Raw genomic sequence first — 16583 nt, forward strand, 5'->3', positions numbered from 1 at the left:
TTGGTCAGAATGAGATCTGTGTAACAAAGTCAGGTTTGGTTGTTTCCACCACCAAAGAGAAGCCAGCTGGAAAACACGTGTTTGAAAGTACTAAACGCATAATTAATATTAAACAAAATGATAAGCCCGTGTTGTTGTTTCCTTCAGATTCTAAACTACACAGTTCAATAAATGTATCTGTAAGCCCTAAAGAAGCCAAGCAGAATCTCAACAATGAAGTGTGGAGGAAACTAGCAGTGTACATATACATAATTTCACCATTGTCAAGGATATTTTAAAAATATACCATAAAAGTTTTTTCAGGCGTAGTGGATACCCAATATGGTCAGTCTTGTACTGGTGCAATGATTAAATAATTTTTTCATGATTTTATCATTAAACCAGTAATATAAGCGCAGTAATACAACCTTGATTGCTTGCAGTCAAATAGCTGAAACATCAAATGTGGTTTAAATGGAATCCAGAATCATTTAAGTCATAATGTCACTTTGAAAACCAAATGAGATTCAGGAAACAGATTGAGAGCAGTTATGAAAAAAAAAGATCAGTGAATTAGTGTTTGCACTTTTTTGGCTGGGCTGAACAATCTCTTCAGATGTTTATTAATTTCCTTCATTTTAAAACCATAAATGAACGGGTTTAACAAAGGATGATAGAGAAATATCTGCATCGTCATTATGAATCGTGCAATTCTGGGGAAATCGGACTGAACTCGGGCTATTACTACATCGTATGTCATCAAACAGAAGTAGCTGGTCAGAACCAGCAGGTGAGGCACGCAGGTCTCTACTGTCGTTTTCCTGGACTGCTTAGAGCTGCGGTAAGATATTCTAAATATGTTTGCGTACGTGAAGGTAGTAAAGAGCATAGGAAGCACTACAACATGTAATAAAGCTACAATCCCCACTACAGTGATAGTTGTTGATCTCACACACTGAAGGGCATAAATAGTGTTGTTGCAAAATATTCCTTCCAAGTTAAATGCACATAATTTAGCTTTATAACTCAAGTGTTGCCTGCACTGCAATATAACAAGCAGGTAGAAACCAAGATAGAACCAGGAAAATATTAACCGTACTTCTTTTCATTATATTTCTATATCTGAGAGGTTTACATATGGCCACATATCTGTCAAAGGCCATGGCTGCTAGCAGGAGGAACTCTGAGCAACCAAAAGAATAAAAAATGAAGAATTGGAAAAGACAAGCTGGATACGATATGATTGGTTTTTCAGATAAGAAGTCGATCAAAAGCTTTGGGTAAATGTTGGTGCTGTAAAGAAGACCGTTAAACAGCAAAGCTGCGATGAAGATGTACATCGGCTCATGGAGGTTTTTGTGATTCCAGATGAGGTACAGAATAGTAGCATTGCTGCAGACTGTTAAGATGTACACAGTGAGTACAATGAAAAAGTAAAAGTATCTGTATCTGTTCAGATCTACATACCCAGACAGAGTTATGTAGGTAATGTTGATCTGGTCTTCCATGATGTTTTCTACAGCCGACTGAAATTCTTCAGGCAGATTCAGTTCAAATGTAATACAGTTTGATCAACGTCCAATTCACAATACAAGTAATGATCTGCAGACGAACTTCCTGTGACCAGCAGAAGCTCCGAATATGTATCTGAGTCTGCTGAATGATTGTTTTATAAGTTCCTGCCCTCTTCTCTGAAGGGTGGAGAGCAGTAAGATGGTTTCTGAACCCTGCTCTGGGCATAATTATCCAAAGGTAAAATGAGCCATAATGATGTCATCAAGGAGTTTTATGAACACGTGTTTTTGGGAGAGTTATTTTTACTGTTCCTAACTTTCTGGTTCAAACTTTTGACAAACACACCTTCATAGCAAAGCTTAGATAAGACAATGAAGGCTTTAAGAAATGTTTTTCTACAAGTTCAACATAAAGTTACCTGAAAATAAATGAATGCTGCTTATAAAAATGAGCAGAATATAATCTTTACTTTGAACAGTATTATGTTGATGTCAGCATAAGTCTAAATAAAGTTTGTCTTTACGGCTTCTGAGTCATACAATCCCAGAACAGACTTTGAAATAAAATATAATTTTATGTTAATAGGATATGATTAAGATTTTATTTCCCTAAATTTTGGTCAGAATCTGTAAAAAAGTCAGGTTTGAGTGTTTCCAGCAGCAAAGAGGAGCCAGCTTGAAATCCCAGCAAGTGTTTGAAAGTATTAAAAGCATATTTAAATATGAAAGCAGTTTATTAAGTACAAGTTTTCACAAAGTTACATGCCCTTATGTCATCCAGTTTTAGAAGTACAACATACAACAAATGCATGTATAAAATTCAAAGAACACATATATGCATAAGAAGCAGATAACAGTGTCACAACAGTCAGATATTTAAAAATGTAGCCTAAACAAGTTTTTTCTTAACTGATCAATAAGGAAATGTCCCATTAAGGAAAGTCCAGTCTTTTTTTTACTGGCCATCAACCAGTCAAATAATCAGACATTTGCATAATTCATCTCTCTCAAAAACACCTTCCCTTTGAGTATTTATTTTCAATAATACAGCATCACACACACACACACACACATCTACACATCATCAGGAAAAACACCAAACCGTGTTCCCGAAGTGGAACGCAGTGAAATTCTGTAATTACAAATAAAGTAAATGGAGGTTGGGTTAAACGAGACGCTGTTAAGGCAGGTTATATTTTACGTACTCCAGTGAATGAACTGCTGCAACAATCAGGAAGGATTCCTGTTGGTTCCAGTGGACATTCAAAACATTCCTTGGAGTTGGGAAGCAAAATCGACGTCTTTTTGTGACGACATGAGTCCATCCTGCTGCTGCTGCACAGTAACGATCGGTTACGTCACAACGGAGACAATGAACACGGCTAAACCTTAATCTAGTCACATGTAAATTACGATGTTTACATTTTGAATACCAAAATGAGATGCAGTAAAATGATTTGAAAGCAATGAAACTAAAAAAAAATTAAAATTAAATCTCTAACTTACTGAGCTGAACAATCTCTTCAGATGTTTATTAATTTCCTTCATTTTAAAACCATAAATGAACGGGTTTAACAAAGGATGATAGAGAAATATCTGCATCGTCATTATGAATCGTGCAATTCTGGGGAAATCGGACTGAACTCGGGCTATTACTACATCGTATGTCATCAAACAGAAGTAGCTGGTCAGAACCAGCAGGTGAGGCACGCAGGTCTCTACTGTCGTTTTCCTGGACTGCTTAGAGCTGCGGTAAGATATTCTAAATATGTTTGCGTACGTGAAGGTAGTAAAGAGCATAGGAAGAACTACAACATGTAATAAAGCTACAATCCCCACTACAGTGATAGTTGTTGATCTCACACACTGAAGGGCATAAATAGTGTTGTTGCAAAATATTCCTTCCAAGTTAAATGCACATAATTTAGCTTTTGAACTAAGAATTGCCTGCACTGCAAGATAACAAGCAGGTAGAAACCAAGATAGAACCAGGATAACAGCCACATGACTTTTCCTCATAATTCTTTTGTATCTGAGAGGTTTACATATGGCCACATATCTGTCAAAGGCCATGGCTGCTAGCAGGAGGAACTCTGCAAAACCAAAAGAATAAAACAAAAAAAACTGTAAAAGACAAGTTGAATATGACGTGTTCGGTTTTTCAGATAAGAAGTTGATCAAAAGCTTTGGGTAAATGTTGGTGCTGTAAAGAAGACCGTTAAACAGCAAAGCTGCGATGAAGATGTACATCGGCTCATGGAGGTTTTTGTGAATCCAGATGAGATACAGAATAGTAGCATTGCTGCAGACTGTTAAGATGTACACAGTGAGTACAATGAAAAAGTAAAAGTATCTGTATCTGTTCAGATCTACATACCCAGACAGAGTTATGTAGGTAATGTTGATCTGGTCTTCCATGATGTTTTCTACAGCCGACTGAAATTCTTCAGGCAGATTCAGTTCAAATGTAATACAGTTTGATCAACGTCCAATTCACAGTACAAGTAATGATCTGCAGACGAACTTCCTGTGACCAGCAGAAGCTCCGAATACGTATCTGAGTCTGCTGAATGATTGTTTTATAAGTTCCTGCCCTCTTCTCTGAAGGGTGGAGAGCAGTAAGATGGTTTCTGAACCCTGCTCTGGGCATAATTATCCAAAGGTAAAATGAGCCATAATGATGTCATCAAGGAGTTTTATGAACACGTGTTTTTGGGAGAGTTATTTTAACTTTCTGGTTCAAACTTTTGACAAACACACCTTCATAGCAAAGCTTAGATAAGACAATGAAGGCTTTAAGAAATGTTTTTCTACAAGTTCAACATAAAGTTACCTGAAAATAAATGAATGCTGCTTATAAAAATGAGCAGAATATAATCTTTACTAGTCCTGTCGCGATAAACAATAAATCAATTAATCGCACGATAAATTATACCTATCGACCTCATTTTCATTATCGGCTACCATCTTCTCTTACTGCCTTTTTTCTTTCTGTTGATGACACTGAATGAAAAAAGGCTCAACTCTGGTGCTCTCCACCGATAGCAGGAGGATTCTAGATTCTAGTTGGTGAGAATCTAGTTGGGTCACCCCAAGATCACCAAGTCTTCTTAAAAGGTAGAGTCTCTGAGAACAGTTCTTCAAAATATAGTCAGTGTTTTCAGCAAAGTTGAGCTGACTGTCCAGGAACAACCCAAGGTATTTAAAATTTGCCACAGTTTCAACAGGCTGGCCATCGAGAGAAACTGGAACCACTTTAAGATCTTTAGATCATTTAATTAGCTCTACATTCTTAAGAGAATGAAAAAAATGAATAATAAAGACTTTGCGGTATTCTGATTTAGTAATGTAATTATATTAGTTGTGTTACCACCTCCACGCCACTAGAGGCAGTAGCAACCCAGAAAAGATGCGACTAAGAGCAGATTTTGAAGTACACTGAAAGCTGCAGAATTTGGTAAAAACTGTGAGCTTTGCTGAAGTAATTAAAGACACAAGTTCAAATCCATGCTGAGAGTGGAGCTCCTTCAATCAGTGCTCCTCCGCAGCACTGATTGGCTAAGCAATGTAACGTGATCCTCTGCAGCAAGTGATGGCAAAGCGGGGCGCGACTTTACACAAGTGTGTCTTTACCTCCGCGGCAGAGGCTCCGCCGAACCCCTGAGACCGACTCATCGAACCCAGGTTAAGAACCACTGCCTGTCACATTCTACCTGTCACATTCAGCGTTAAGCTCCCAGTCAGGGAATGTCCAGCGCAGAGCGCACACTACACTAGTTGTCGGCTGACTGTCGGCCCATTTTCAAAACCTGAGAGACACATTAGCCGACAGAAATCCCCGGTATAATGGTTCGATCGGGTTCGTCGTGCTGTGTGGTGTCCAGCCACATGGGCACAAAATAATGGCTACAAGTCCAGTTAACTAATTTTAAAACCAGGCATTAATCAATGCTTTACTAGAATCTATCTGTGATGCATGTGGCCAGAGTCGTAAAGTCGTGACTGAATGAAAATCATTATAACCTATTTATGTCACATTAACAAAGAACAACTGAAAACTTACCGGGTTTATCAACTGCGTAGCAATTTGGCTCCAACTCCTCCCCTTGTCATTTCTATATTCTTTGCACAAAATGTTGAATAAACATTAATGTTGTTTCCACAAATCATCTCCGATGTCCGCTGGACTTTGGGTTGCGCCGTTTCAGCTGTTCGGGATTCCCCCCGTAATTTCCCCTCAGAAAGCGCGGTGGAGAATCCGCGCTTTCTGATTGGCTACCTGTCACATTCAGCGTTAAGCTCCCAATCAGGGAAAGCCCGATTTAGATCGGAGCGGCCACGACGATCTACCTTAACACACCACACACTGCAGGATGATCGGTTATGAAATCACCAGCGACAATCTTGGAACGACCAACGATCTAAGATTGTCGTAAAGGGAAAATAGGGGCAAAACATCGTGTAGTGTGAACTATTGCATTAGGTAGTCAGATGTGCCCATCTTCTCTATCTAAATCTAGTGATTACTGAAGGAAATATAGTATACAGACTCCATTATCTGCACTCTTTTGGTTGAATGCAGTATTTATTTCCACTTTGGCTTTATGTTGTCTAGTTTTTATTCAAGTACGTTTTATGTTAATGGAGACTGAGAATCCATTTTATTTTTGGTTGTTTTCTTTATTTAGTTTATCAGTTCCAGTGTTATGTGTTCTTTTGAAAATAAAGTGTATCTATCTACGGCAGGAAATCACACACATTATTATGTTATTTCCATTAAATCAGTGTCAAAAGGTCTTGAAACGTTTATCGCAATATTTTTTTTTACATACTCCAGTGAATGAACTTGTCCAGCAAAATTTGTTATTGTGACAGGCCTAATCTTTAATTTGAAGAGCATTATGTTGATGTCAGCATAAGTCTAAATAAAGTTTGTCTTTACAGCTTCTGAGTCGTACAATCCCAGAACAGACTTAGAAATAAAATATAATTTTATGTTAATAGGATATGATTAAGATTTTATTTCCCTAAATTTTGGTCAGAATCTGTAACAAAGTCAGGTTTGAGTGTTTCCAGCAGCAAAGAGGAGCCAGCTTGAAATCCCAGCAAGTGTTTGAAAGTATTAAAAGCATATTTAAATATGAAAGCAGTTTATTAAGTACAAGTTTTCACAAAGTTACATGCCCTTGTGTCATCCAGTTTTAGAAGTACAACATACAACAAATGCATGTATAAAATTCAAAGAACACATATATGCATAAGAAGCAGATAACAGTGTCACAACAGTCAGATATTTAAAAATGTAGCCTAAACAAGTTTTTTCTTAACTTTTTTTAATGAGGAAATGTCCCATTTAAAAAGGAAAGTCCAGTCTAGGCTTTCCCCATTACTTTTTTTTTTTTTTACTGGCCATCAACCAGTCAAATAATCAGACATTTGCATAATTCATCTCTCTCAAAAACACCTTCCCTTTGAGTATTTATTTTCAATAATACAGCATCACACACACACACACACACATCTACACATCATCAGGAAAAACACCAAACCGTGTTCCCGAAGTGGAACGCAGTGAAATTCTGTAATTACAAATAAAGTAAATGGAGGTTGGGTTAAACGAGACGCTGTTAAGGCAGGTTATATTTTACGTACTCCAGTGAATGAACTGCTGCAACAATCAGGAAGGATTCCTGTTGGTTCCAGTGGACATTCAAAACATTCCTTGGAGTTGGGAAGCAAAATCGACGTCTTTTTGTGACGACATGAGTCCATCCTGCTGCTGCTGCACAGTAACGATCGGTTACGTCACAACGGAGACAATGAACACGGCTAAACCTTAATCTAGTCACATGTAAATTACGATGTTTACATTTTGAATACCAAAATGAGATGCAGTAAAATGATTTGAAAGCAATGAAACTAAAAAAAAATTAAAATTAAATCTCTAACTTACTGAGCTGAACAATCTCTTCAGATGTTTATTAATTTCCTTCATTTTAAAACCATAAATGAACGGGTTTAACAAAGGATGATAGAGAAATATCTGCATCGTCATTATGAATCGTGCAATTCTGGGGAAATCGGACTGAACTCGGGCTATTACTACATCGTACGTCATCAAACAGAAGTAGCTGGTCAGAACCAGCAGGTGAGGCACGCAGGTCTCTACTGTCGTTTTCCTGGACTGCTTAGAGCTGCGGTAAGATATTCTAAATATGTTTGCGTACGTGAAGGTAGTAAAGAGCATAGGAAGAACTACAACATGTAATAAAGCTACAATCCCCACTACAGTGATAGTTGTTGATCTCACACACTGAAGGGCATAAATAGTGTTGTTGCAAAATATTCCTTCCAAGTTAAATGCACATAATTTAGCTTTTGAACTAAGAATTGCCTGCACTGCAAAACAACAAGCCGGTAGAAACCAAGATAGAACCAGGAAAATATTAACCGTACTCCTTTTCATCATATTTCTATATCTGAGAGGTTTACATATGGCCACATATCTGTCAAAGGCCATGGCTGCTAGCAGGAGGAACTCTGCAAAACCAAAAGAATAAAACAAAAAAAACTGTAAAAGACAAGTTGAATACAACATGTTCGGTTTTTCAGATAAGAAGTTGATCAAAAGCTTTGGGTAAATGTTGGTGCTGTAAAGAAGACCGTTAAACAGCAAAGCTGCGATGAAGATGTACATCGGCTCATGGAGGTTTTTGTGAATCCAGATGAGATACAGAATAGTAGCATTGCTGCAGACTGTTAAGATGTACACAGTGAGTACAATGAAAAAGTAAAAGTATCTGTATCTGTTCAGATCTACATACCCAGACAGAGTTATGTAGGTAATGTTGATCTTGTCATCCATGTTTTCTACAGCCGACTGAAATTCTTCAGGCAGATTCAGTTCAAATGTAATACAGTTTGATCAACGTCCAATTCACAATACAAGTAATGATCTGCAGACGAACTTCCTGTGACCAACAGAAGCTCCGAATACGTATCTGAGTCTGCTGAATGATTGTTTTATAAGTTCCTGCCCTCCTCTCTGAAGACTGTAATCTCTGAAGGCACCACTGTTATTTCTGTTGTTCCATACAGTATCATTACACAACCTTTCAGACACACGGTGTTGTTGTAAAAATTGCATTTCGTACAAAGAAAGATAAGGAAGACAGAGTGATTGTTATGAAGATACGGTATATAACTGTAAATACTCAATGGTAGCAATAAACAAACCACAGTATTCTACAAATGCAATTAATTATCTGTATAAATTTTGCCTTCCCCTCTTACTACACACTAAACAGCTCAAGCATCTTTCTAAAGATCAGAAAGAATAAAAATTTTAAAGGAGTCCGTCCATCCATCCATCGCCACAGTGTTATCACCCTAAGCAGACACCCACACTTCCCTCTCCCCAGCCTCTTGTTCCAGCTTTCACGTCTTTCTTTGGGTCTCCATCTGGTGGCTTCCATCATAACCAGATGCCCAAGCCTGTCAGCAGAATTTGTGACAAGGCAGCCTTGGCTGAGTCCAGCTCTCACTGGAAACAAACCCGACTTACTGCCGGCAATGTGGTCCGGACTCCGACACTGGTCATACAGGGGCCTAGCAGCCAGTATCAAAGGGCCTGGTACCCCATACTCCTGGAGAACCCCCCACAGGATTCCCAGTGGGACATGATCAAACATCTCCTCCAAGTTAACAAAGGACATGTAGACTGCTTGGGCGGACTTCCACGAACCCTCCAGGATCCTGTTGAGGATGTAGATCTGGTCCTGCGATCCACGACGAAAGCCACACAAACCAGAAGTCTACTTGTTGTAGTGCTTCATTAAACAAAGCAACATTTTTTCTATAATTCTAGATTTCACTCCATATATCAGCCACACCAGAGAGTTATCCGTTGTGATTCGAACTGGTTCACTACTGGAGAAGTCCCCAGTTAAGGAGCATTTCATGGGGTTTTGGGAGGCAGAAGAAGAATCCACCGGGAAGCATTTGGCCTCCTTACTTCTGAAGAAACTAGAAGAGGACTGCAGAGGTCAGTTATTTGACAACGAGGTGAACATGAGAGGGACAAAAAGGAGTTCAGGCTAGACCTCTTCAGATCAACCCCAGAGCTCTTTTGGTTCCTTGTGGAGCTCATTCACCGAATTTGGTTGTGGCAGATGCTGCAAAAGGATCCATTAATACCACAAGTTACCGTATTTTCCGCACTATAAAGCGCACCGGATTATAAGGCGCACCTTCAATGAATTGCCAATTTTAAAACTTTTTTCATACATAAAGCGCACCGCATTATAAGGCGCATAGAATAGAAGCTACAGCGGAGGCTGGAGTTATGTTATGCATCCACTAGATGGAGCTGCACTAAACTGAATGTCAACAAAACAGTCCGACTCCGGTTGGCGAGGAGAGCCTTCTGCAACTGGGCCGGGGCGTGGCCGGACAATGGTGACCCTTCTCCGTTCGCGCACAGCATGTTTGTGGAGAACGTGGTGCTAAATGACCTGCAGACGACCTGATTATCAGGTCGGTAGGTAGATAGGTCAGTCAAACTTTATTAACAAACCAGCGGTCTGACAACTATCCCAGCATGCACCACGCGCTTCTTCTTATATAGGGAAAATGAAGTCGGCGGCTGCTTACCGTAGTTGCTAGACCTGCTGTGGCTCAATATGGGTTCATATATAAGGCGCACCGTTAGCTTTTGAGGAAATTGAAGGTTTTTAGGTACGCCTTAAAGTGCGGAAAATACAGTACTTTGGGGCTTTGTAAAAGCTTTACACATTGTTTTCTGCCTCCACACAGAGAAGGGCCAGACTGAAAAAGCATGTGAATGCTACTCTGAAGATTTGGACAGAAACAAAGTGAGAGAGGCAGGGCCGGGTTTAGGAGGATGTGTGCCCCTGGGCTTGAGTCAACATGGGTAGTATCAAACCTTTAATGTTTAAATAACTGTAGATTGGTCAATCATTAAGTTTTACTCTCGTCCTTTCTGTTTTCAGGTTATGGATTTGGATGAGGACAACAATCCAGGCACCAGTCAATGTCTCACTGTCCAGAGCTCCTGGTACAGGTGTGTAGGGGCTTCTGTCATAAAGGAAGGTGTGTGTAGCGTCATCATGACAAAGTGACACTGATGCATCTATTGTACATTTATTTACTTTAGATGTTGTATATATAACTTCTGACATAAATTGAATGTTTCGTTAAGGAAAGCTGGTAGTACATCTTTATGCTTTTTCCCCATCTATATTGTGTACACCTGTTTGCTCCACAGAGACTACACCAATCTGTTTGAGCCTTGTTGTTATTGGTGATGAAGACGACATTGAAGATCTTACAGAAGACAAAAAGCAGGACCTGCCACCAGAACGTGCGTTAGTAGTTTTAACATTTTGCATTAAATTGACCAGCATCCTGGTCCTGCACATAATTACATAATGCTAAGCGTGATCATTCAACTGTTTTAAAATAAGTTAATTTTTTTCTAGAGAAACAAATGTGCAGCCACATGATAATAGATTTACAGGACAGATCTACAGGGCAACAGGCTTTGCAATGCCTAACAGAATGCCTTATTATTAATCATTCTTTTGTCTCTTCCCCAGAAGCTTCCACATCCAAGTCCATTCACACCACGGATCATCAGCTCCACCCAGCTGAGAGACCATCTGTCCTCTCACATCTAGACAGGACTGAACCGGTGATGAGAGGACCACTTCCTGCCAGGGACAGTTTTTCCTTCCCCAAAAGGCATGATGGTCGAAGCTTTCATTGTCATGTCTACAAACAGCTGGTCAATGGGGAAAAAGTCAGGTGGACTTATTCAAGAGTTAGAGTTGCAGACTATTGCTTCTGATCCCCATTATTCTCCCAAAAGTCCTCAAAACTGTCAACCGAAGCGCAGCACGATTGCGCTAACATTGGGGCACTACCAAGAAAATAGTGGAGATTATTGTAACGATGTGGTAAAATGGAAGGAATTTGCTTTCCATCTTTCACAAGGTAAAACTTGATGAGACTGATATGGGCCTTGTGGAGGCAGAAAAGAATCGCTGGAGAGACAGACGTGCTCCAGCGTCTCTCTAATTACTGATTAAGCTCCATGCTTAATTAGTATCATCCAGTCACTGGCAGAAAGAAACCTGGTGACACAGTACATCAGGCCAATAATGGGAACTTTCTAAAAGACGTGGAGCTGATGGCTATATTTGATCTTGTGCTAAAGGATCACTTAAGACAACGCATTGATAGTGGAGCTCAGTATATCACATTCTTGGGGAAAACAAACTTGTCATTTTATTGTCTGACTTTTAATGAGTAAAGATACATTTAGATTCAATAAACAAAAAAAAACAATGCATATTAAGGTAACAAGGCAAAAATATATTTCTCCTAATATTTTTCCTGAAGTTGCCCTGTTTTTGCACTTCTGTTCTTCCTTAGTGATTCTAGTTATGATTTTTCTTTTTTTCTAGTTATTCTCTGTTCCAGATATTCATGTTTCTTTTGTCAGTTACTCTTTGGTGTTTATTTTCTGTTCCCCTGAGCCACTTCCTCTCTTTATCCTCAGCCTGGCTCCTGCCTCACCCACAAATCTCTGGATCCTCATGTCTTCTCCTGTCAATGTTTTGTGATTTCCTGTGTTCCCCTCGTGTTTCCTGCCTGGATGCTTCTGGGTTTGTTTTAGTTTTATTTTTATCTTTCTTTTATCATTAAATCACCAAACTCAGCTACTTCCTCCACCTCTCTGCATTTGGGTCCAACGCTACACTGACCAACATCATGACAGCGTGGGGTATAACAATAATGTGAAGCACATCAGTGACTCTCAAAAACCCCAGAAAGGCTAAAAAAACCAGCACAAATATTTAGAGTGGCCTAGTTTTATCCACTAATCACAAGCTATTTTTTTAAAAACTAGATGAATAGAAAACGGTGATGAAATTTAATCAAACAAAAGTAAGAACACATACACTCAGACGCCAGGATTTAGAAAATCTCGAATAAGGAAAGGCAGACAATGCAAGATATTTTGATGAAGTCAATAAATTCAATATTGACATGTGACCTCTTGAGCAAGTTATGAAATATATTTTTACATACCATGGAAAAATATCTCCATCTTTCTGGCCCCAAACAAGGGAAATTGTGGAAAGACATCTGTGTCAAAATGTTCCTTTCTCCAGAATCCTTCATATGCTCTTCATACATCATTACATTTAACTGCCCCGTATACAGATTGGCTCAGATATAATTATTCCTTTCACATTGCAAAAAATTTACTTAACACAATATCAGCCATTTTGCACACTGGGTCATTAAAGGATGCAGTAAAAATGATGCCAGAATTGTTTATTTATTACAGTTTGAAAACCTGCATGTCAGGTTAGTATGGGACATGAATCTGCGTTGGGAATGTGAATCCTTGGGTTATTTTAAAATACGGACAGCTTACTGATACAATAGATGTAGTATGAGATATTCCATGAGCTGAAATAATTTCAGAAAGAACTGCTTCATGCTTTGGTTGAACAGAGCAACGTCTTCAGATGTTTATTGATCTCCTTCATCTTGAACCCGTACATGAATGGATTTATCAGAGGGTGATACAGAAACGTTTGTATCGTCATTATAAAGCCTGCGGTTTTGGAGAAATCCGACTCCACTCGAGCTACAATTACATCGTATGTCATCACACAGAAATAGCTGGTCAGAACCAGCAGGTGGGGCACGCAGGTCTGCGCAGCTGTTCTCCTGGATTCTTTACAGCTCCGATACGACGTCATGAATATCTTTGCGTATGTAAAAACTGTGAAGAGGGTGGGAAGAATCGCGAAATCGAATAAAGCAACAACCCCAAATACAGTCAGCGCTCTTGATCTCACACAGTGAATTGTGTACATCTTGTTGTTGCAAATGATCCCATCCAAGTTAAAGTTGCACAGTTTAGCTTTGGCACTCAGTATGGCCAGCACAGCGAGATGGCAAGCAGGAAAACACCAAGCTATGATCAGGAAAGCACGGACAGTACTTCCTTTCATTATATTTCTATACCTCAGAGGTTTACAAATCGCCACATATCTGTCGAAGGCCATGGCTGCTAGCAGGAGGAACTCTGAACCAGCCACAGAATAAAACATGAAAAACTGTAAGAGGCAGGCCGAATACGACACGATCGGTTCTTCAGACAAAAAGTCGACCAGAAGCTTTGGGTAAATGTTAGTGCTGTAAATAACACAGTTAAACAACAAACCTGCAATAAAGATGTACATCGGCTCATGGAGGTTTTTATGAATCCAGATGAGATACAAAATAGTAGCATTGCTGCAAATGATCAAAATGTACACCGTAAAAATAACAGAAAAGTAAAAATATCTGTATTTGTTCAGATCTACGTATCCGGACAGAGTTATGTAGGTAACGTTTACTTTACCATCCATGGCTGTGCTAAAACATTCATTTAAGTTTCAGTCAGTAAACACACAAACAACTGTGACAGTTTCATCAATATCCAGTTCACAACACGCGTATACTTCGTTACCTGAATCTGGTGCGTTATGATGCTAGTGTGCGTGTGTGGAAGGTTTTTTATTAGACAGCTTTCCCCTCCCAGGATGTTGTCTCTTTAGGCCTGGCCAACGAGTTAAGTGTTTTTCACAAAACAGTGACATCAATATGGCTCTCACATTATTAATATCAACTAGCTAGACAAAACAAACAAACAAACAAAAAAACAGTTTGATTCGCAAATATGCTAATCAGTCCACAGTATTCAACAGTTAAAATATAGTAACTATATACAAAATAAAACCTAACTTTAAAAACAGCTTTATTCTCCAGTTGAGACACCAGTTGATTGAGTTGGTTGATCAACTCAATCAGTTTATTGTTCAAGGTATTGCTTCACTTAATTAACAATTATACACCCACTATGCTTCAAATATTTTAATCTGTTTATGCAAAATGTAACATTTTAATGAACTACAATGATTTTTATTTGTGATCTACTTAGTACAGATCTGCCTGAACTCATTAAGTCCACAAAGACTGTAATAAATTTAGCCGAATGGCTATTAGCTTCTCAATGGTGTTGGAAATGAGGGCTTGCAACTCTGGTAAGGCTACGTTGGAAATATATCTAAGGTTGAGGATGATGCAGCGAGGCTCAACGTAGTCCAGAAATCTTCTGTTACCAGAACATTTGAGCGACTCATAGCCACCAGCAGTCCTCAACTTTGAAAAGTTTTGGTAGAGACAGTTTGTGAATTCATCAGAGCTGTGAAAGATAACACAAATTCAAAAACGTAACACTTGTTTGCTAGGCTGTTATCAATGGACTCTTTGTCTTCCACTGAATAAAATGAGAAAAATCTTAATTTCTGTCTGTTTTAAATTTGAAATAAGTGGCTTAACAAAGAGAAATAATATTCCAGTGGAAGTGTAGAGTTACTGGAAGGGGAAAAAACACTTACTTGTGTTGCTCCTTGGTCTTTTCGTGGAGCCTTGTGCTTGTGGAGTTGAACGGTGGATGCTAATAAGTTTACAATATAAATAACGTCTTCGACAAAATTGCAGAAGTCTATCTCCCTGAATAGACTGCTCATCCAGCAGTCTATTCACAGCTTCCCTTAACAACTCGGACACAAACTGTCTTTGTGCTTCCTCCATAACTACTTCTGTTGCTAAACCGAGGCCAAAAGCGCAGGCATGCACATGAACCCTGCTGGACCAGGAACACACTTCACCTCGTTTGAATAATGAAGCAGAAATGCATGTGGATAAGTAAAGAGAGGAGACGAGGCAATGGCGACAGAACGAAAGCTTGTATAAGGAAAAAGCAAAAGAAAATACATTTCTTGATGAAAACGCATACGTAAGTAAAAGGAAAAACAATATAATATTTCTTTTATTTTTAATTATGTCAGTTGTGGTCCTCCACACATTTGCATGGAATAACCGAAGCCTGAGATTTTGATTAAATGTATGTTTTCGTTAAATGACGTTAACGTTAACGACATTGAAACTACTTAGCGTCGTGCTGTCTATTCACAGGAATTCAGACTTCAGCAAAATATATTACCAACATGGCCGATACGATTAACAACAGAAAATCTCCGCAGTTATTATAAATAGCATATCGTCACATTCTTAAAATAATTGCCTAAGTTATTTTTTTTTTTTCAAAAATGATTTTTTTTTTTGACTAAATCATCTCTTCGTGATGCTGGCCACCTCTGGTAAAATTGCCTACATCCTCATAAACAGATCATGCAATTTTACCCCTTTTATATAATTGCCTACATAGGCAGTTTTATTTTGCTTAAGTCACCAGACAATGATTAGGCAATTTTAGAAGTTTTTCAAGATGGAATGATTCAAGGAGACAAATCTACACAGCTACTGATGCTATTTCCAAGACAGGACTCTACCCATGTTGGAAGTGAGATGTTACTAAATATAAGAGGGTATCAAAATTGCATAAAATGTGATCTTTTGTGAAAATTTTAGTTTAGGAAGCTAGCTAAAAATGCTCTGTGATAGACTGGCGGCCTGCCCAGGGTGTGCCCTGCCTTTGCCCGAAGCCAGCTGGGATTGCCTCCAGCATTAACCATGACCCTAATGAGGAATAAAAGGTATCGATAATAGATGGATGTAAGTTAGCTAAAAAGCACAAACAGTGGAAAGACTCCAGAGTCATCTAACTAAGAAAGTTTTCAATACTGTAATGTAATCTACAGTCTAGAAAAAATTCACAAAGGACCCTCTTTACTTGATTGATTTTAACTAATGAAAATTTCAGTTGAACATAAGTAATCGTAAATTATTTGACTGGTGTTATAGTGTGCCTGTGTTGCTGTATCTAGAGGCAACTTGCAAACCATTTTGAGAATTCACGATGTATCTTAATACAATTGACCTCAAAGGCAATTCATGTTTGTCAGAATAATCACACATTTTTGAAAGGTTTTAATAATTGTTTTTCCATTTTGGTAGGAGATGCACTTGATATTGATAACACCAGTCTGTCCTCATCTACTGAGAATCAATCATCCATAAAGAGATGATGCAGTATGTTTA

The 16583-nt window shown here is 38.7% G+C and overlaps 4 protein-coding genes across 4 annotated transcripts; all 4 read right to left on the reverse strand.

Annotated features, from left to right (window-relative positions):
* Nucleotides 1-544: 544 nt before the first annotated feature.
* LOC145555285 (olfactory receptor 5AC1-like) lies at nucleotides 545-1586 on the reverse strand. Its single transcript, XM_081616855.1, is given in 2 exon segments — nucleotides 545-1000; nucleotides 1002-1586. Coding segments are annotated over 2 exon segments (942 nt in total). The 5' UTR covers nucleotides 1488-1586.
* Nucleotides 1587-2454: 868 nt separating this feature from the next.
* Nucleotides 2455-3911, reverse strand: LOC108166105 (olfactory receptor 6N2-like). The gene has a single exon (XM_017303663.2). It carries the CDS (start codon nucleotides 3909-3911, stop codon nucleotides 2991-2993), a length of 921 nt encoding a protein of 306 aa, XP_017159152.2. The 3' UTR covers nucleotides 2455-2990.
* Nucleotides 3912-6889: 2978 nt separating this feature from the next.
* On the reverse strand, nucleotides 6890-8662 carry LOC145554158 (olfactory receptor 6N2-like). The gene has a single exon (XM_081613608.1). The coding sequence runs from the start codon at nucleotides 8356-8358 to the stop codon at nucleotides 7438-7440; it is 921 nt and encodes a 306-aa protein (XP_081469734.1). The 5' UTR covers nucleotides 8359-8662; the 3' UTR covers nucleotides 6890-7437.
* Nucleotides 8663-13021: 4359 nt separating this feature from the next.
* On the reverse strand, nucleotides 13022-14135 carry LOC108167197 (olfactory receptor 11A1-like). Its single transcript, XM_017310412.2, has one exon. The coding sequence runs from the start codon at nucleotides 13943-13945 to the stop codon at nucleotides 13022-13024; it is 924 nt and encodes a 307-aa protein (XP_017165901.2). The 5' UTR covers nucleotides 13946-14135.
* Between the last annotated feature and the right edge of the window lie 2448 nt (nucleotides 14136-16583).

The sequence above is a fragment of the Poecilia reticulata genome, chromosome 2 (genome assembly GCF_904066995.2).
Source record: "Poecilia reticulata chromosome 2, P_reticulata-male-v2, whole genome shotgun sequence".
NCBI lineage: Eukaryota > Metazoa > Chordata > Actinopteri > Cyprinodontiformes > Poeciliidae > Poecilia > Poecilia reticulata.